The sequence below is a fragment of the Salmo trutta genome, chromosome 19 (assembly GCF_901001165.1).
Source record: "Salmo trutta chromosome 19, fSalTru1.1, whole genome shotgun sequence".
NCBI classification, from domain to species: domain Eukaryota; kingdom Metazoa; phylum Chordata; class Actinopteri; order Salmoniformes; family Salmonidae; genus Salmo; species Salmo trutta.
In genome coordinates, this window is record NC_042975.1 from 38,349,345 (window position 1) to 38,372,327 (window position 22,983).

At 39.0% G+C, this 22,983-nt stretch overlaps 1 protein-coding gene across 1 annotated transcript in view; it reads right to left on the reverse strand.

Annotated features, from left to right (window-relative positions):
• Window positions 1-21,475, reverse strand: part of LOC115154545 (ephrin-B1) — a 76,346-nt gene extending 54,871 nt beyond the window's left edge. Inside the window, exon 1 of the mRNA XM_029700854.1 lies at window positions 20,249-21,475. Coding sequence (XP_029556714.1) covers window positions 20,249-20,367 — 119 coding nt within the window. The 5' untranslated portion in view covers window positions 20,368-21,475. The remainder of the gene's footprint in view (window positions 1-20,248) is intronic.
• Window positions 21,476-22,983: the final 1,508 nt, after the last annotated feature.

Sequence of the window (22,983 nt, forward strand, 5' to 3'; positions counted from 1 at the left end):
AGGCAAACAATAGACCGCCCATAGCGGATGATTTGTAGTGCATATGAAGTTTGACCATGTGGATGTAAAGTACCGGTCAAAAGATTGGAAACACCTACTCATTCAAGGGTTTTTCTTTATTTTGACTATTTTCTACATTTTAGAATAATAGTGGAATCATGTAGTAACAAAAAAAGTGTTAAACAAATCTAAATATATTTTAGATTTTTCAAAGTAGCCACCCTTTGCCTTGATGACAGCTCTGCACACTCTTGTCATTCTCTCAACCAGCTTCATGAGGTAGTCACCTGGAATGCATTTCAATTAAAATGTGTGCCTTGTGAAAAGTTAATTTGTGAAATGTCTTTCCTTCTTAATGCGTTTGAGCCAATCAGTTAAGTTGTGATAAGGTAGGGTTGGTATACAGAAGATTGCCCTATTTGGTAAAAGACCAAGTCCAAATTATGGCAAGAACAGCTCAAATAAACAAAGAGAAACGACAGTCCATCATTACTTTAAGACATGAAGGTCAGTCAATCCGGAACATTAAGAACTTTGAAAGTTTCTTCAAATGCAGTCGCAAAAACTATCAAGCACTATGATGAAACTGGCTCTCATGAGGACCGCCACAGGAAAAGAAGACCCAGAGTTACCTCTGCTGCAGAGGATAAGTTCACTAGAGTTAATTGCACCTCAGATTGCAGCCCAAATAAATGCTTCACAGAGTTGAAGTAACAGACACATCTCAACATCAACTGTTCAGAGGAGACTGCGTGAATCAACACTTCATGGTCGAATTGCTGCAAAGGAACCACTACTAAAGGATACAAATAAGAAGAAGAGACTTGCTTGGGCCAAGAAACACAAGCAATGGCATTAGACTGGTGGAAATCTGTCTTTTGGTCTGATGAGTCCAAATTTGAGATTTTTGGTTCCAACCACCATGTCTTTGTGAGACGCAGAGTAGGTGAACGGATTATGTCATTGTGTGTGGTTCCCACCGTGAAGCATGGAAGAGGAGGTTTGATGATGTGGGGGTTCTGTGCTGGTGACACTGTCGTTGATTTATTTAGAAGTCAAGGCCCAATTAACCAGCATGGCTACTACAGCATTCTGCAGCGATACGCCATCCCATCTGGTTTGCGCTTAGTGGGACTAACTTTTGTTTTTCAACAGGACAATGACCCAACACACCTCCAGGCTGTGTAAAGGCTATTTGACCAAGAAGGAGAGTGGAGTGCTGCATCAGATGACCTGGCCTCCACAATCACCTGATCTCAACCCAATTGAAATGGTTTGGGATGAGTTGGACCACAGAGTGAAGGAAAAGCAGCCAACAGGTGCTCAGCATAGACTGTTGGAAAAGCATTCCAGTTGAAGCTGGTTGAGAGAATTCCAAGAGTGTGCAAAGCTGTCATCAAGAAGAATCTAAAATATATTTTGTTGAACACTTTTTTAGTTACTACATGATTCCATATGTGTTATTTTATAGTTGTGATGTCTTCACTAGTATTCTAAAATGTAGAAAATAGTAAAAATAAAGAAAACCCTTGAATGAGTAGATGTTTCCAAACTTTTGACTGGTACTGTACATCCACATGGTCAAATGTTATATGCACTACAAATCATCTGCTATGGGCAGTCTATAGTTTGCCTAAAATTTGTCAAAAATGGGAGAAAATGGGATTGTTTTTTCTCTGTGTATGCGCAGATTCCTTAGCAGCCTCCTATAAAGAGCGGGAGAGAATGCTTCCCGGCGTGGGGCTATTGAGCTGGCCTCTCCAGCTGCCAGGGCACTCGGCGGTTTGAGGGTCCGCCCATCCTAGGGAGCTGTGGCGTTAACAGCGTGACTTTTAATCCACCCCCCCGACTCTGTGCAGTGGACTAGGGAATCCTTTCATGCTGGTCATTCACATAGCAACGCCTCGAGAGGGCTTTGAGGAGCCCCAGTAGAATGGGTTAAAGGTGGCATGGAGAAAGCCCTGGCTTACAGACACATTGGATCACTAGCCTTTGTAGAGCTGGGCGGACAAACAAAGGAGAGAGGAAAACCTCAGCGTAGCTCAAGATGGCTCCCATCTGATGTGTACACTCAGAGCGGGAGAAAAATCAGGTTTATGAAATGTGAACGATATGGCTATTTGTCACTGTCAGGGCCTATGGTTATAATCACTATGTCTGTGTTATGCAATTTCTGCTGTGTAATTTCTCTCATTACACACAGTGGAAATTGAAGGGTCTGTTTCATAATTAATGATAAAATGTATTCTAGCAAAAAGTACATCTGGCACAGCGACACACTTACAGAGGACTAGGCCCAGCAGGCCCATGGCATCAGCCATTTAGTTAAATCTGCTTTGAAACGCCGGTTCTAATGGGCTTTGAACTGGCTGTCACACCCATCCGTTCCAGAGTCAGGGACTAGATCTGGAATGCAGCGAGACACAAGGGTTTCCCTACTGTTGTCTTTCCATGAAGGAGATCAAACCACTGTTTGGGATCCTGCTCAACACATAGGTGTAACTAGTGGAGTAAGATCCAATCAGAGCCTTTGTCTGTGTGTGTGTGTTCTCCGAAGTATTGGGGATATAACAACGTTGATCCTAAGATAAAAGATAACACAAGAAGAGACATAGCATGTCTACACATTACTATACCTTCAGCCGTCCTTATAACAAAACGATTTGAAGCATGTTTTAAGAAAACCTCTGTACACTATTAACACAGACCACCTGTTGCAAACTTTGGTACTGCTGCAAACTGTGAATGCAAAAACGATTATATTGTTGAAGCCCTCAGAGACAGAGAGCACATTGTTAGGTGAGCCATATGCATTTATGGAAAGCAATATCTGGATCCAAATCTCACAGTTGGTTGGGGCGATATGTGTACTGAGTTTCAAGGAGAGAGTGTCTGGTGGAATACCCATTTGTGTGACCTATGCCTCTGATATCTAACATCTGTTCCTCTCTCCTTGTGCTACACAATCCTCATTCTGTACAGAAGCCTCTCTGCCATTGTTGGTGCAAGCATGAGCTAGGCATGTAGAGCTGACCCCCCCAACCCCAAGCCCTTGATTATTTAGTAGAGTCCCATGAATGTTGTAGTTAACTTAGGAATGGTCATGGATCGAGTCTGCCAAACAATGGTATTCTTGTGGTGTTCAACAATGACTCAGCCTACTCTGCCAATACATATAAACTCAATGGCTTTGAGTCAACTGTATGTAACGACTGTGTCAAGAGATAGAAGAACACATGCATCCATTTTCTAATGCAACAAAATGTCAGTAATGAAAAATATAACCTTTCTGGCTATTTTCTTTCATTTTATATGGCTACCACTAATGTACTACACTTCTGAATTTGCCTTTCAAATTATGTCCAGATACTGTCTACATACGAGCACCTATGTAATGGTAACTACTTTGGGGTCCAATCTAATGACGCATGTGCAACAATAGGACATTAACAGACAACATTAATTATTAGTTGTCCCTTAAGCATTTGGGTATCTTTCGTTGCATTGGAGAGCACAGTATTTCATTAAGAGGGCTGTGTATGCATGAGTCACTGCTAAGGAACTTTACAGCCAGACTGTCGACAGATTCCTAAAAGGATTCTGCACATACAAGTCGCCACATGAAAAAAATAATTGTAACAGCTAGAAAATACATATTTTACTGCAAGAGATTTGGGTTGTCCATTAACAGTTCATTTGTCTGGAAAGCTCACTCCCTGGTGTAGCCCTGAGAAAACATGCTGTAAAACATTCCCCTGAATATTCCCTTTTCATGTATTGATTTAAATAAGTAACGAGAAGGGAAAAGGCCACTTAGAGCGACCTGATCAGTCAGATAGACTAGAGCACTCAGATACGAGAATGTGGCCCACATGAGAATGAAGAAACATCAATGTTCTCATAGACATAAGATGTAGTAACAGTTTATGGATTTTTTTCTCATGTATTCATTTCAAAATGTCTAAAACCATATCTAACAATGGCATGTACGTACAAAGGCTTTACTCAGGATCTCAGTTGCTCAAAATCAAGCCATCGATGGGTGCAAAAGGAAGCCTCAGACAACTGTCTAGACCAGTAAAAGTGGAATAAAAGTTGAATATTAGATTGCCTAATAACCAGTGTTTGTATTTATTAAGGATCCCCATTAAGGATCCCTGGGGTCCAGCAACATTAAAGCAGTTATATACAATTTAAAATATTACATGACATTTCATAACACTTTTCACAACACATTACATGTGTTCCCTCCGATCACTACTCTACTATCACATATCTACAATACAAAATCCATGTATACATGTGTGTAGAGTGCATGTCTTATCATGTGTATGTGTGTCTGTGCCTGTGTGTGTCTCTTCACAATCCCTGCTGTTCCATAAGGTGTATTTTTTTTCTCTTGATTCTACTGCTTGCATCAGATACCTGATGTGGAATAGAGTTACATGTAGCCAAGGCTCTATGTAGTACTGTGCGCCTCCCATAGTCTGTTCTTGACTTGGGGATTGTGAAGAGACCTTAGGTGGCAAGTCTTGTGGGGTTTGAATGGGTGTCTGAGCTGTGTGCCAGTAGTTCAAACAGACACCTCGCTGCACTCAGCATGTCAACACTTCTTACAAAAACAAGTAGTGATGAAGTCAATCTCTCCTCCGCTTTGAACCATGAGAGTTACATGCATATTATTAATGTCAGCTCTCCGTGTACATTTAAGGGCCAGCCATGCTGCCCTGTTCTGAGCCAATTGCAATTTTACCTTTTTGTGGCACCTGACCACAAGACTGAACAGTAGTCCTAGTGTGACACACCATGAGCCTGTAGGTCATGCCTTGTTGATAGTGTTGTTAAAAAGGCAGACCAGCGCTTTACTATGGACAGACTTCTCCCCATCCTAGCTACCATTTTATCAACATGTTTTGACCATGATAGTTTACAATCCAGGGTTACTCCAAGCCATTTAGTTACCTCAACTTGCTCAATTTCCACATTATTTATTACAATATTTAGTTGAGGTTTAGTGAATGATTTGTCCTAAATACAATGCTTGTAGTTTTTGAAATATGTAGGACTAACCTAATCCTTGCCTCCTATTCTGAAACTAATTGCAGCTCTTTGTTAAGTGTTGCAGTGATTTCACTCACTGTAGGAGCTGATGTGTATAAAAACAAATCAAATTTTATTTAATCACATATCCCGAATACAACAGGTTTAGACCTTACCGTGAAATGCTTACTTACAAGCCCTTAACCAACAATACAGTTCAAGAAATAGAGTAAAAAAAATTACTAAATAAACTAAAGTACATTTTTTTTAAATCAATAAAAAAGTAACAATACATTTACATAACAATAATGAGGATATATCAGGTGGTACCAGTACTGAGTCAATGTGCGGGGGTACAGGTTAGTCAAGGTAATTTGTAAAGTGACTATGCATAGATAATAAACAGCGAGTAGCAACACTGTAAAAACAATGAGGGGCGGGTCAATATAAATAGTCTGGGTGGCCATTTGATTAGTTGTTCAGCAGTCTTATGGCTTGGTATATGGTATAATGTTGAGTCATCGGCATATATACACACACTGGCTTTACACACGGCCAGTGGCATGACACTAGTAAAGATTGAAAAAAGTAAGGGGCCTAGACAGCTGCCCTGGGGAATTCCTGAGTCTACCTGGAATGTGTTGGAGAGGCTTCCATTAAAGAACACCCTCTGTGTTCTGTTAGACAGGTAACTCTTTATGCACAATATAGTAGTGGGTGTAAAGCCATAACACATACATTTTTCCATCAGTAGACTATGATCGATAATGTCAAAAGTTGCACTGAAGTCTAACAAAACAGCGTCCCCAATCTTTTTATCATGAATTTCTATCAGCCAATCAACAGTCATTTGTATTAGTGCCGTGCTTGTTGAATGTCTTTCCCTATAAGCATGCTGAAAGTCTTGTCAATTTGTTTACAGTAAAATGGCATTGTATCTGGTCAAACACAATTTTTTCCAACTGTTTACTAATGGTTGGTAACGAGCTGATTGGTTGGCTATTTGAGCCAGTTAATGGGGCTTTACTATTCTTGGGTAGTGGAATTACTTTTGCTTCCCTCCAGGCCTGAGGGGACACACTTTCTAGTAGGCTTAGATTGAAAATATGGCAAATAGGAATGGCAATATCGTCCGCTATTATCCTCAGTAATTTTACATCCAAGTTGTCAGACCCCGGTGGCTTGTCATTGTTGAACAACAAAAATGACCTCTTCCACACTCACTTTACAGAATTCAAAATTACAATGCTTATCTTTCATAATTGTATCAGTTGTCCTTGGATGTGTAGTGTCAGCGTTTGTTGCTGGCATGTCATGCCTAAGTTTGCTAATCTTGCCAGTGAAAAAAGCATTAAAGTAATTGGCAATATCAGTTGGTTTTGTGATGAATGAGCTATCTGATTAAATTAATGATAGAGCTGAGTTTGCCTTTTTGGCCAACATTTCATGTAAGGTGCTCCAAAGCTTTTTTACCATAATTCTTTATATCATACATCTTTGTTTCATTGCTTATTTTATTCAGTTTAGTTGCATGATTTCTCAATTTGGAGTACATTTGCCAATCGGTTGTGCAGCCAGACTTATTTGCCATTCCTTTTGCCTCATCCCTCTCAACCATACAATTTTTCAATTCCTCATCAATCCACAGGGATTTAACAGTTTTTAAAGTCATTTTCTTAACAGGTGCATGCTTATTAGTAACTGGAATAAGCAATTTCATAAGTGTCAAGTGCAGCGTCTGGTTGCTCCTCATTACACACCACAGACCAACAAATATTTTTTACAACAACATAGGAATCACTACAAAAGTTCTTGTATGACCTCTTATATACTATATTAGGCCCAGCCTTTGGAACTTTATCTTTCCTAGATATGGCTACTCCTGTAGATTGTGATCACTACATCAAATGGATTTGCATACTACTTTAATCTTTTCACGAGTGAGTGCCAAATATCTCTAACGGTCACCCCAACGTGAGTTGTTTTATGCACGTAATGACAGAATTCACTCATTGTTCCAAAATGTGATTGTTAAGAAAAAGGACAGTTAACACGCGCCGCTTCATTATCTATAGGCTGTTTCAACTTGTCAATTTCAAATTATTTTCTTTAAAAAACAAGTTTGAATTGAGGTGTGTTCCGCCTCATTATTTCACAAAGAAGTAGCCCATTTCACTGTTGCGGACAATTTAGGTTTGATGCTTTACTGAGACGGACAAGCGTTCCTATCCAAGTAAGTGCCTTATTTTATGTATATCGTGTTGTCGTTTCTACTGTAGTATACAGTAGATATGGAGTATGATGTATTTACAGTTTTATTTACATGTTTTCAAGTACTGGTGACAAATAATGCATTCCAATTATTGCATAGATTTTAAGAGACACTTATGATGTGTGTAAAATACTTTTTTGAAGGTTGTACTGATTATGATGAGCTAATGCAAAGCTATTTGCCAGCTATGTGTGGTACCATGCTTGTTGACATTATACAATGCATTCTGGGTGTCACGTAAAGTCTGTCAGACCAAAGATGTTATAATGAGGTGACGGAATGGTTCACTCATCTTTCGAGTAAACTTGCGGAAGTGAATGAAGGGAAGTGAATGATCGTAGATGACACACTCCCTTCAACATACATACTGCAAACAGACCAAACTCATATCCTCTTATCTTTGGTTGATGCGAAAAAACAAAACATTGTGGTGCACACAAACTACCCATCGTCAGATTACTTTCGGATACAATAACGTGTTTTACTCAATTATTTAGATTAATGGAGAGCTCACCAATTATGTAATTCTTTGTAAATAGTAATTGCTATTAGCTAATTCATATTGTGGTTTCTGTCAGCCAAGAGTTTGTCAGCCAAGCTAAATTTGACCGCTTGTGTTACATCAATTTTTCCTCAGTTAGCGCTAGGACTAATGTAGCCTACATTTTCCAGTTTGGATGATTGCGTTATGCTGTCACTACTTCTGTGAATGTCTGAACATTGTATCTAAAAATAAACTGGTCACATTCAGGACAGAACTTTATAAGGACTGTGTTTGTACAAAATGTTTCTGTGAAAAAGTGTCCAACTCAAACGCTGACTGTTGCGTCAATCGAAACTGGACATTCTAAATAAGCATTCTAATCACACCGGTTTGAGCGTATGCTGTGGGGATCACTATGTTGGTACGTGTCAAAGGCTTAAAGTAAATTTGTGCAGCATTAGTAAAGATGTGATCAATATATATTTATGATTTCATTCCTGTGCTGTTTGTAACTACCCTGGTAGGTTGATTGATAACCTGAACCAGGTTGCAGTCACTAGTTACATTTTGAAGTAGAGGTCGACCGATTATGATTTTTCAACGGCGATACCGATACCGATTATTGGCAGACCAAAAAATGCCGATGCCAATTAATCGGCCATTTTTTTTTTTTTGTAATAATGACAATTACAACAATACTGAATGAACACTTATTTTAACTTAATATAATACATCAATAAAATCAATTTAGCCTCAAATAAATAATGAAACATGTTCAATTTGGTTTAAATAATGCAAAAACAAAGTGTTGGAGAAGAAAGTAAAAGTGCAATATGTGCCATGTAAAAAAAGCTAACGTTTAAGTGCCTTGCTCAGAACATGGGAACATATGAAAGCTGGTGGTTCCTTTTAACATGAGTCTTCAATATTCCCAGGTAAGAAGTTTTAGGTTGTAGTTATTAAAGGAATTATCAGGCTATTTCTCTCTATACGATTTGTATTTCATATACCTTTGACTATTGGATGTTCTTATAGGCACTTTAGTATTGCCAGTGTAACAGTATAGCTTCCGTCCCTCTCCTCGCTCCTACCTGGGCTTGAACCAGGAACACATCAACAACAGCCACCCTCGAAGCAGCGTTACCCATGTAGAGGAAGGGGAACAACTACTCCAAGTCTCAGAGCGAGTGACGTTTGAAACGCTATTAGCGCACACCCGCTAACTAGCTAGCTATTTCACATCGGTTACACCAGCCTAATCTTGGGAGTTGACAGGTCTTGAAGTCATAAACAGCGCAATGCATTGCGAAGAGCTGCTGGCAAAATGCACGAAAGTGCTGTTTGAATGAATGCTTACGAGCCTGCTGGTGCATACCACTGCTCAGTCAGACTGCTCTATCAAATCATAGACTTAATTATAATATAATAAACACACAGAAATACGAGCCTTAGGTCATTATTGTGGTCGAATCCGGAAACTATCATCTCGAAAACAAAACGTTTTTTTCTGTCAGTGAAATACGGAACCGGTCCGTATTTTATCTAACGGGTGGCATCCCTAAGTCTAAATATTCCTGTTACATTGCACAACCTTCAATGGTATGTCATAATTATGTAAAATTCTGGCAAATTAGTTCGCAACGAGCCAGGCAATGAACGCATGAGCAGTGATACAATTTCATGTTAGCAGGCAATATTAACTAAATATGCAGGTTTAAAAATATATACTTGTGTATTGATTTTAAAGAAAGGCATTGATGTTTATGGTTAGGTACATTGGTGCAACGACAGTGCTTTTTTCGCAAATGCGCTTGTTAAATCATCACCCATTTGTCGAAGTAGGCTGTGATTCGATGAGAAATTAACAGGCACTGCATCGATTATATGTAACGCAGGACAAGTTAGATAAACTAGTAATATCATCAACCATGTGTAGTTAACTAGTGATTATGTTAAGATTGATAGTTTTTTATAAGATAAGTTTAATGCTAGCTAGCAACTTACCTTGGCTTCTTGCTGCCCTCGCATAACAGGTAGTCAGCCTGCCATGCAGGCTCCTCGTGGAGTGCAATGTAAGGCAGGTGGTTAGAGCATTGGACTAGTAACCAGAAGGTTGCAAAAACGAATCCCTGAATCCCCCCTGAACAAGGCAGTTAACCCCCGTTCCTAGGCCATCATTGAAAGTAAGAATGTGTTCTTAATCTGACTTGCCTAGTTAAATAAATGTGTAAAAAAATATATATATTTTTTTAAATTACAAAAAAAAATTACAAATAAAATATCAAAATACAGAATTTTTCGGCAAATCGGTGGCCAAAATTACCGATTACCGATTGTTATGAAAACTTGAAATCGGCCCTAATTAATCGGCCATTCCGATTAATCGGTCGACCTGTAGTTTGAAGCTTTACCTTGAGTGGGCAGCTCGATGAAAGCCAGTCAATATTTCAATCACCCAGAAAATATACACCTCTGTTGATATCACATATATTATCAAGCATGTCACATGTTATCCAGATACTGACTTTTAGCATTTGGTGGTCTATAGAAGCTTCCTACAAGAGTGGGCTTGAGGTGAGGCAGATTAACCTGTAGCCATATTACTTCAACTGTATTTAACATGAGATCCTCTCTAAGCTTGTTCTGAATATAAACAGCCACACCTCCACCTTTGGCATTTCTGTATTTTCTGTAGATCTTATAACAATGTATTGCTACCACTGTATCATCAAAGGTATTATCTGAGTTTCAGATATTGTCAGAATATTAATGTCATTTGTTACTAGCAAATTATTGATTTCATGAACCTTGTTTCTTAAGCTACATATGTTAACCTGGGCTATTTTTACCACTTTTTTGGGATGCTTGATTGTTTTTATTGCTTCACTGGAAAGTGTGGCAGAAGCAGACATGATCATGTTATTTATGTTTGTGCAGGGTGAGCTGCACACAGTGGACTTCCTACAAGGTACACCGCCTCAGTGGTTCATAGGCACATGATTACTGCATGCATTAGCTGTAGGATCAGCAGAGGCATTCAGGGCAGTGAGAGGGACATACATTTGGTTACTTACATTTTGTCTTCCAACACCCCTGGGATAATGTACATTTGCTGAAGCATTATGACAACTCAGTGCCTTATAATGCTGAGAAAGGATCCAGGAATCCAAATGATTTGGGTGGATCCCATCCTCCTTATAAAAATAGCTTTGTTTGCAGAAGGTATCAAAATTGTCAATAAATGTTACACCCACAGAGCTGTAGAAGTCACATAACTGCCAGTTATGGAGGGCTAAAAGTCTGCTGAAACATTCAATGCCACGATTTAGGGAGGGCACAGGGACATATATTATGGGGAGTTTGTTGGTGTCAAGCAGAGATCCAATCAGTTCTTTAAAATCCATCTTCAGCTGTTCTGAGCTGCCCTTAATGTAATTGAATCAGAGTCAATTTCCTGATGCATGCTTAAATTATTTGGGAGCAGCTTATTGATGTCCTGTACTCGTGCTCCTGGATAGCACAAAGTTTTGCTCCAAGAACTAAGACATTTCTCACCATTGAACTGCCCAATACAACGGCCGGAGAAGGGGATGAAGAAATCTGCTCATTCCTACACCTCACACAATTCGTGGAACCTTTCACAGGCCCACAAGAAGCAGGATAGCATACACACGCAGCTCCTGGGCGATAGGTCCAGACCTCCCACAGCAGGCAGTGCCCTGATAGATCCAGAGAGAAGGAAAGGAGCTGAACTTGCTGCTGGATTCAGCCTAGTTGGAGTCAGCGCAGCCGTCACAGACAGGCAGTCCCAGCGATGAAGGCGCAGTTAGATCAGGCACCAGGGCGGCGAAGCTATTCCCCATGTCAATCTGCTCTGGACCTCTCGCATGAATTCCAGTCCTCTTAGGAGCATGCCGCTGCCTTCGTTTTCCACGACTTGTGACATGGGACCAGCGCTGATTGGAACAATCCTCTTGCTGTTCTCCGTCAACTCCACTGCAAGATGGAAGAGGAGAAGCAGATGGAGACGACTTCCTTGGCAGGCAAGTTCCAGGTAGCACAGGCCATTTGGATAGGGACAGATGACAAGGTGGGGATAGATTCATTAAGCCCGAATGGCATCTAGCCACAGGAGAGAGAAAAAGTTCCAATTTGCGTTTTCCCCCATAAGTTCACACAAAACTGAAATTTGCTTGCTAACGATAGCCACCTCATTCCTGTAATCCTCCGCAAGCAAACAATTGCTGCATTGAAACTCTGGATTGTCAATATTGTCCCGGAAAATAGCATAATAAACACAGCTGCTACAGCGCTGGAGACGTTCGTTAGCTATTCCAGGCGAAGCAGGCTCCATTGCAACCTAGCTAGCTGGCTAGTGAGTAGCAGATGTTGCAGGCCTGGGCAACTCCAGTCCTCGGGGGCCTGATTGGTGTCACACTTTTGCTCCAGCCCCAGCTAACACACCTGACTCCAATAATCAACTAATCATGATCTTCAGTTAAAAATGCAATTAGTATAAAACCAGGTGTGTTTGCTAGGGATAGGGTTAAAAGTGTGACACCAATCAGGCCCCCGAGGACTACTAAAATTGCCCAGGCCTGTAAGAGGGTTGGGGTTGTTACTCCAAAAAGTTAATAGTATCTATTACTCATTACTTCTTTCAACAGTAACAAATTGCTTTACTTATCACTTCATGGGAAAAGTGATTAGTTACAATACTCTTTATATTACTTTTGTCTTACACCCCAAAAGGTTGCTCAATGTAAACAATGTTACAAAGGTAGGTGTGCCAGTTGTCTACAGCAGTAATATAATTCCGCAGCAACAGGAAATTTGAATTATGTGGATTATAATTTATGGAAATTTTTGTAGGGGTTGATAGATTTTGTTGTTAGGGCAAATCAAGTCTGAAATTTCAAAGTGGAAATTACAAACTTTATAAGCCTTTTTAAAACTCAAAAACACTAAAATGTTGCATTTCCTGTGTGCAGTAAAATTCTCAGCATCAAAAAAATGATCAAATTAAGAACCTACATCTCTACATTACGTAGGACTCTTCTACCGTGGATAAGGGCAGAATTTCCTCTACAACATACCCAGTTACAAGCTTGTTCAGCTCCCCCCGGGTTACAGCCTGTCCTCCAGAACTATTAAAATCAAGCCTTGGTTGTTTGGATGAGGTAGGCGTAAAGTCATCTTCAGCAGCAGTGGTCAGGCCTCAGGGATCTTTCGCTACAAGTTTTGTCTTGCTTTTGCAGGTGCTTCAAGAGATTTGGAAGTTGTGTTTCTAGCAGTGGAGAGCACAGTTTATATTTTACAGTTATATTCTTGTCATTTTATCCTCCTACCAAATCAAAGTAATGGGAGTACTTCCACGCTGAGAAACCCAACGCTTCTGCCATGTTTAATCTCCCTCACTAAAGCAGTTAGTAGTAATGTGTGAGTGTAAACAGGAACTTGGTGAGAGGACGTCAGACTCAGGTTGAAAACAATTAGAATCGGGGGCAGGGGGATTTTTAAATATTGCGCCAACAGAGAGGGAACAATACTCTTCAAAAATATTTTTGGGATAACAAAAGTAAAGAAGTAACAATGAACTATCTGTGATCAGTGACTGTAATAGTATTACTCAAATTGGAACAGTACTCCATTATATTACTTGTTACCACAAAAACGTATATTATTTCTGTAACGGGTTACTTTGTAACGCGTTAACCCCAACACTGCTAATGACTGACTGCTTTTACTTTCCTTTCATTCTTGAACTAAGCCGCCCTGAGGTGGCTCTAAGTCTCTGCTCTTTGTGATGGGGTCTGGGTTTCTGTGAAACGTTATCAGAACCAGCGTGAAGGGATGAGGCCAGGAGGAGAACAAAACTACTCCTGTGACACTTCTCAAAGGAATCTCTTTCTTGTGTAAACTATGGCTGAAACCTAGGGAGCAGGGACATGGGTGGGTTTATTAAAGGCTGGAGGGTTGGCACAGCCTATTTAAACAGTGACAGAGTTAATCTCTAGACTGTCACTTTTAATCACAGGAGCATTGATCATGATGGCACAGTCAGGCAAAGCTCGAGCTACTTCACTTGGCTCTAATGCATTCAACACACAGGCCACTAGATATTTGCTCAATTTATCATACACTGCTGAATCTTCCGACCAAGCTAGATCTGTAATTGTCTGTATGGAAGGCCATGTGACTTCGTGGGAACAATTAAAACACAAATCAATATCAATTTTCTCTCCCGTTTTACAATGTGATGTCAAACTGTTGACATAACCATAGACCAGTCACTGCAGACAGTCCCTCGTGTCGGTCTTCACAGAGTGAGAATTCCGAGGTTTCACCCCTCTTAAAGATAACTTCAATAACACATTAGCTGAATGGTTAAAACATTAACTGACTGGTGTCTCCCTTCTATTTTTTTGTCTCCACTTGTTTTTCCTTGAGGAATTAAATCAGGGATTTGTTGAATTACCTAAAGCTGGAGGGTCTTATTTCAAGATTGCGCAAACAAAAATAATACTCCCTGGCTTTAACAGGCAAAGATAATTTCTGAATCATTGGCAACAGTATAATTATGGTATGAAGTGCACCATCAAATGGAATGAAACTGCTTTCAAACTTATTTTTTTCTTAACTTCTCTAGGGTAGGGGGCAGTATTTTGACGTCCGGATGAAAGGCGTGCCCAAATTAAACTGCCTGCTACTCAGGCTCAGAAGGTAGGATATGCATATCATTAGTAGATTTGGATAGAAAACAATCTGACGTTTCTAAAACTGTTTGAATGATGTCTGTGAGTATAACAGAACTCATATGGCAGGCAAAAACCTGAGAAAGATCCAACCAGGAAGTGTGGAAATCTGAGGTTTGTAGTTTTTCAAGTGATTCCCTATCCAGTATACAGTGACTTAGGGTTACTTTTGCACTTCCTAAGGCTTCCACTAGATGTCAACAGTCTTCAGAACCTTGTTTCATGCTTCTACTGTGAATATGGAGCGAACAGGAGGGCCTGGAAGTTGATGAGTGAGAAAATCACATGAGCTCAGAGGCGCGCGCTCACGTAAGAGTTAGCTGTGTTCCTTTTCTTTTCTGAAGACATTGGAATTGTCCGGTTGGAATATTACTGAAGATTTATGTTTTTAACGTCCTAAAGATTGATGCTATACATCGTTTGACATATTTCTAATATAACTTTTTTTTACTTTTCGCCGTGACATTTGCGCGCGCTTCCTGCATTTGGAGTATTGGACTGAACGCGTGAACAAAAGGAGGTATTTGGACATAAATGATGGACTTTATCAAACAAAACAAACATCTATTGTGGACCTGGGATTCCTAGGAGTGCATCCTGATGAAGATCATCAAAGGTAAGTGAATATTTATAATATTATTTCTGAGTTTTGTTGACTCTACAAAATGGCGGGTTTGGTTTCGTGTCTGAACGCTGTACTCAGATTATTGCAAAATTTGCTTTCGCCATAAAGCCTTTTTGAAATCTGACACAGCGGTTGCATTAAGGAGAAGTGTATCTATAATTCTTTAACAGCCAGCTTCGTGTTGTCCTATCATAACCTCTGTGAGAAGACCTTTCAGAAAATGCCCTCATGAAGATATTATAAAACTATTACTGTTTGCATGTAAGTGCAAGTTGTCTAAAAGCTTACCATTGCCTGTATTTCACATGTGCCAATGGTTAAACACAACAAATATAGTCTCTTGATGACATACAGTAGGCCTAACTGGCCACCACCTGCTTGGGTCTGTCTGACACCGAACTCACTAATCTTGGGAATTACTAGGCCAGAATTACATTGCTATTGTTCTCACAAGGGAGAGAGATGGCAGGGTGAATTTATGAGATTTAGCAGTGATGGGTCTCAAAAGCAGATAAAGCATCCTACATGTAATAAATCTAAGTGACAAATGACTATATTCTTTCTCAATGTTTTTGAGAGATACCAGTCCCAGCCCAACATGGGAATTGCTATACCACACTATACTATAAGATGACAAATATGACATCAGGTATATTTTATAAGGCTATAATATGCATAACTAAATAAATACAAGTTTGTCATAATATATCTGATTGTGCTTTGAAAAAAGTAATGGTAGATCTGTAGTAAATGCAGGTAAATCTATATTAAGTTAATAGTGAGCTCACTGAGATTTTCAATTACCTCCTCATTTTATTCCATCCTGAGAAATTAGAGAGAAGCAGGTTTGTTCAGTATCAATAAATCCAATTACAGCTATTTCCCCCTTGCAAACACTCCATTTAGCTGCTGTCTCAGAAGAGAGAAAAAATAATATATACGGTTGTCTATCCTTCTTGCAGAAAAAAACAGCACTCCTACAGCAATATCACAGCAAAATAAAATAACAATCTACTGGTTGTAATAGTTATATGTATAAATATACACCTGAAATACCATTTGTGATACCTTTACCTATGATGGATTTGAACTAGGGCTGTGAAACTATTAAAATAATGAAATCGACTTAATCACAATTTTTGAATTTTCTACAATTTGGCCCAAAATAAAGATTTTTCCATTTAAAAAGCAGTGCATTGTAACTCAATGAGTTACAGGAATAATATACTAGGACGGAAACATCAGAATGTTTTAATAGCATTTTCACCATAAACAACACAAGTCACAAGCATACAGCTATTAATGCTCCCAATGTTTAAGTAGGCCTACTCTCTCTTATCAATGTTCTTGAAGTTTAACACTCGCACACAACACACACACACACACACACACAATTAAAGCTTCAGGCATTCTAAATGAGTGTGACTATAGAAAATAATTACTGGCTATATGGATACAAATAACAAAGAGCTTTAAACATGTCCAACAATGTTAAGAAAACACTGTAACCATCTGTACTCTTCAGATAACTTTACACACATAGGCCTTCACACTCTCCCTCCCTCAAACACCTTCTCTCTCTCACACTTACTCTCACTCTCTCACACACACGCGCGTGCGCGCGTTGAAGCATCTATACCGTGTGTGTGTGTGTGTGTGTGTGTGTGTGTGTGTGTGTTGAAGCATCTATTTTGATGGGCTATACCATCCAAATGTGTATAGCCCAGTCAGTGGTCAAGTTATCAGGTTGCTAGCTAGCTAGCTAGATAGCTAACATGACTAGCTAGCTAAACAATGTTTGTTATCAAACCAGAAAATAGCGGCTCACGAGTAGTTTAAAGCGGCCCGTGACATGCGCACGAATCAACGGCAGAAAGAAAAAGCATAACTCTGGTAATATTGGGCATAACTTTGACATGATTTTGGTTAGAGGCACACGGTCTTCAGCTATGTAAAGAAGCAAGCAAGCATTGACTAGCTGTGTTCCATGTTGTGTTCTGCGCTTAAAAGTGTCATTGTGGAAATGTGCACTTAATATGGTTCTGTGCGTTGAAGATATGGAGATGCGATTAACAGTGGCAAATAAATGATGGTGGTAAACATGTCACGCGTTAACTTTGACAGCCCTAATTTCAATGTTTAAATTAGAAGTCTGCAAGAAACAACTTGTCCAAAATGTTAACAGTATCTTAAAATGTTGGCTTGTGACCAAAGAACAACAGCTTTTAAGTGCATTAATCTTTGTATTCTGTCTAGAGTTCACACTTTTAAGCATTCTGTCAATTTCCTTGGTCTACCACAAGCTTTTCCTCATGTGCCCAATCACCATCTCTGCTTTTTATGCTGTACAAGTTTGGTCTCTGCATCTCAGTAGGCCTATCTACATGTTTCAGTGTGACTTCATGATTCATGTGATTAAATGAAAGGAACGCTCTTCTTAAGTTTATAGCTGTAACGGTGTGAGCTAGCCAAACCAGAGGTCTGGTACTGGTGAGAATTCAGCAGACAGTGTGGCTGAAGTGTATAAGACTCAATGTGGTAGACCGTCTACATAACTTTAATAAGGCAAAATAATAAAGAGCGGAGAAGGGAATGGTGGCAACCCAAAAACATTTCTGTTAGTCTGTTAATCTGAACAAGGAACAGAAATACTAAGTGCCAAAGTAAAATACCATTTGAGTGAACATTGACAGAGAAATTAAGTATCCCATTGAGAAAAATGTGGAAATCATAAAATCATACAATATAATAATTAATGTAATAACCAGTGCTTTCGAAACATACTAACAGCCAATATTATATACCAGGGGAATTTGCGTGAATGTGTTTATTTTTTGTGTGAAAAATGTGGAAATCACAAAATCATACAATATAATAATTAATGTAATAACCAGTGCTTTTGAAACATACTAACAGTCAATATTTTATACCAGGGGCATTTGCGTGAATGTGTTTATTTTTTTTGGGGGGGGGGGGGGGGGGGGGGGCGAGCCAATATGCCTGAATTTACTGTGGAAAGTCCTGTAAAATGCTTTACAGAGTGATTTACCAATTCTAGCATGGGGGTAGTGTTATTCCATATGTCTGTTTCCGAGTTAGACATGTATAAGCCTCTTGCAGGACCATCACCTCGAGTCATACAATTGTTACAGCCAACAAGAACTCAAACATTTATTTTTTCAGCTTCCCTGAAAAGACTTGCTTTGGCCTTTTTTGTTCATTAGGCAATATAAAACACTTGAGACAATGTCTTCTTCAACAAACATGTGTGGGCTCTGCTCATCATCTGAGAACTGAAGTTTGAGTTTACATCCACACTGGAACTAATCCCAACTACTGACAACTTTGACATACAATATCTTGATACAAAATGGCTGCTGCATTCCAATTCAAAAACTACAGCTGCAGTTGGAGCAAACTTAGTCTGCACCAATTCAGCAAAATAAACATTGTGCCTCTGTATACAATTAATTATTTTAGTTCATACATTGGAAAGAAAATCTATATTTTATGTTTTGAGGTAAGCTTCTCTGGAGGTGCAGTCCTGCATTTGTTTGTGTGAATTCAATTTATAACAAATCAATTATGTTTTTGTAATGCCTTTATGAACATGATCTGTATGTCCTCATGTCCAGATAGATCTGTAATCAGCTTTTAAGTGCCTGTCTGCACTCTGGATGACCTAACTACCAGCATTGTAGAGGTAGGAAGAGCAAAGCAACACCCCTTGGTGGGATAAGTAAACAAACATTAACTTACTTGAGAAAACAGCCGCCAACTGTTTTAAAACAACATAGCCTTTATTTTAACAAATGGTAAACGGCAATTGAAGTCTTGTCTTTTACGTTGTTCAGTGTCGTGACTTTTAAACGGTGTACTGATGAGTGAACAAGGCCAGGACTAGGCCACTTCACTTGTCTACATCCACAGCTGGTGTTTAAATCCTCAATATTGAGTCCCTTGGTAACTGCTTTCAAGAATAATAGAGATGTGTTCTCAACATTTCACATTTTGAATAGTTGATTATAAAATGTGTGATTCACCTCATCAGCCATATATATTTATATGCATGATACATAACTCTGCTACCTTGTGGTACCACAACTTTTCCCCCTTATATTAATGAAATGTTTAATTGAAGGGATATATATGTGTTATTTTCTACGCTGTAGACAGACAGACAGAGACCGCAACAGCGAAAAACTTAATAGAATCTATCTATAGGTTATATAAATAATTCCAGGACTAACTTGGATTGAAATACAAATATATAGACATTTGATATATATTAATCTAGATCAAATAACAAAATAACATTAAAAGACCTACATATTCTAAAAGCAAAGTCCCTGTTACTCTCTGAGGACTCAAGTTGGGATGTTATCTGAGGCAATGTGTCTACCCTCAAAGCCAGAAAAAGATTGATTAAACTTGGAAAACACACTTATATATGTGTCGTTCCAGCCAGAGGAGAGCACCTGAAAACACACGCACAAACAGCAGTTGCTGCCTCTCCCTTGATTGTAGAGACCACTCTGCAGTAGAGATGCAGGCTACCCGTAAATGATGGGGCCTGGTTGATTCTAGGTGAAATTGGCACCTCATAAATGTTGGTTGGAAGTTGATTAATGGCAAACACGAGTTAATGAATCCTATCAAAAATAACCTATACACTTTAATGAAAGACATTTACCACAACATGTAGAAATATATTAATGACTCACTAGGCAGAACTGAATGCTTATTGTTGTATAGTTTAAACTATGGCCTATGTGATACATGCTATCAAACAATGTCTGGCTTTTTCATATGATGCCTTCTTTCATATTGTTTTACAGCATGCTGTTTCATTCAACACTGTGTGAGTCTTCAGAGCCAGCACATCACAGAGTCCTGAATGTCATTCAGCGCAAACAGTAGTAAAAAACATGTCTAGGCGCCAATGCATATTTATTTCCATTAGCAAGCTTTACGCATGCTAATAGAATAACATAAGTATTCAGTGTTTTATTCAATGCATGGTAATACAGTTTAAGTCTTCTATAGACTAGATTAGCAAATTGAACACTTACTTGGGGTTTTGCGAGTTCCAAATCACCGATTCCAACGATTTGGCAAAGGGCAACAGCGACCTGCACAAGACTGTCAAAATCCAAAGGTAGTACTTCCAATTGGAACCGGAGCCTGCCATTTCCACGTTTATTCAGTCAGGCAAATTAGTCAACGGCACGATGAAATCATTCGAAAATGTGGATACAGTGTAAATCTCGCACAATTCTAGATCCCATTCACTAGTGTCGCATGTAGCCTAGCCTAGATTATGCGTAAAACCACGTTGACGATAGCAAAATATTAACCAGCAATGAATATAATATGAAATCCTATTTTCCCCTGTTTCGTGTAGGCTATGCAAGCAGAACAAGAGTATCTTGCAGGTGAGTCAATGTTCTGGATTCTTTATCTCATCACCTTACCGGTGTCGAATATATTTGTAAGGTAGGATATGCGCACGTTTAAACGCATTGATAGAACAAGTTTCTTGTTACTGGTCAGAAAATAATGTTGAATCCGGTAACAAGTGGAGTCTTCACCCACGAACCCGTGCGCTGGAGTGCGTTTTGCGGTTGTTGATGCACATTTAACAAGCAGACTACAATAAATGTGACCCTTTTGTTCTTGCTTCTTCAGAAAACATCTGTTTTGTCCAGTTGGTGCAACTGTGTCTTATTTGTATGGTGAAACCGTTGTCTATAGATAAATCCATTTAATTTTTATCGACTATTAACAAAAACGCTTTGACAGGAAAGATTTTGCGTGCCTCCAAAGTAGCCTACTCCATCAGTGTAGCAGCAGACTCAAAAACAGTCGTGATAAAATGCGCAAAATCCTTATTTCAGGTGGACGTTAGGCTCCGATGCATTGAATTTAGAATCCACTTGAAATGTTACAGTCTGCCTGTATATTGTGGACACCAACTCATGTTCGAAGTCCGCGCTGAACTGCTTCTTCCAAAGGGCATGAATAGTCTCTTAAACATCACGTCATTGATACGAGTGAGTAATCCAGTTCAGAGTCTGTAAAAAAAATAAACCAGTTGGTAAATAAAGTTCAATATTGTGCCTATTTAACTTGAACTCGCAATGAATTTTACCAGTGAAGGTTCCAGCGTACAGTGCACACCAAAGTAGCATTCGATACTCCTTTTTCGCACACACTGCTGCGTGCGTAATTCAACGCTTAGATAGCCCTGGCCTCCTAACCAATCAAGGAAGCTTGGCGAAGTCCTCTCATTATTCAGTTGGTCAACATTCTCTTGACTGAAAAAATTCAGGCATAGTGCAGCCTGGGCCTTTACAGTGATTACATTGTAATTAAGAGATAATTCTCTTTCTCAACATATGCGCGGACTATGTTGTATAAATATGAATTGATTAGACATGGTGAGTATGGTGGCCTAGACTTGTCTCCACAATCAACAGGTAATATAGTATGCCTACATAAGGTTTAACGTAGCAGTGCATGGTAAGTGTATTATCAGATGTTGCTCACTACATGGGCTACTTATAAGATGTTTTGATAGAATCCAAAACATATTTTTAAAGTTTCGTCGAGTCTCCCATTACAGATGGTAGTCTATTTTATGTGACTCTTGTAGGTCTAAGATGGCTTGCAATACTCATTTGACAATGTTGCCCTCTATTGGAATGGGTGGAAACGATGTAGGAAAACAGAAAGCATTATCACGAGTGGATCTTGCTGTATCTATTCTGTTTCTATTCTATTATAGGCCTATTATGTTATATCCTAAAACGTTTCCCTGCTTGTAATATATTTGATGCCTTTGAAGTGAAATTATGTTTAATATCAACGTTATGGCAGCCTATTGTAAAGTCATTACTTGGTTATAGTCCGGCTTGCTCTTTCAAGACGTATTTACCAACTTTATTTACCAGTTATAATGTGTATTTAAAATGTGTTATTGATTAATAAATATCTCGATATGCTTCCAATGTAAACTATTTCTTCTTATATCACATTTCAACACAAGCCTTAACCAAAGCTACCTAGTAAGATTGTGCTTATACACCAAAAAACTAACTCATTCTAAAAATGTAAAGTTAGAGCATTATATGGTTAGCATTATATGCATCTCTACAAAGTCAGGAATATGTGACCATTTCATGTTTCTGTAACTTCATCTATGGCAGGTCTCTAAAAATAACTCATTGCTCTAAACTAGATGTGTGATTGGTGACCTACTTAGGATAGACACCTATAGCAACTTTACATTGCAGTTTGCTTATTTGATATAACCTGATATCGTGGCATGAGAGTAGACTATGTAGAAGTTTCTCCAACCTCCTTAACAAGGCATTTATTTCAACCTTTGGAATAAGGGAGGAAAAGACAAATAGGTATTCATTTGAATATGACACTCATTGAAAATACCATTCAGGCATGTAGTGAAATGCTCCGGGAATCCAGCGGTATGATGTAGCAAAGGATTGGCATGTGGCCAGGTTTAATTCCCAGATGTGGACACTACTGTTTTGCCCTTGAGAAAGGCACAGCTTCACTGAATATAATCTGCTGTATAGTTCTCAAGTATAAAATGCAGAGTTACTCTCAGATTGCAATTGCCATCAACCAGACACATATTATAAATGGTTGTTTGTATGCATATCAATTCAAGCCATGTTTGCCATCCAGTAAGAGGGAGATGGATGCAGCTAGTTGTCATCATTATATATATATTTTTTATTTAACCTTAATTTAACTAGGCAAGTCAGTTAAGAACAAATTCTTA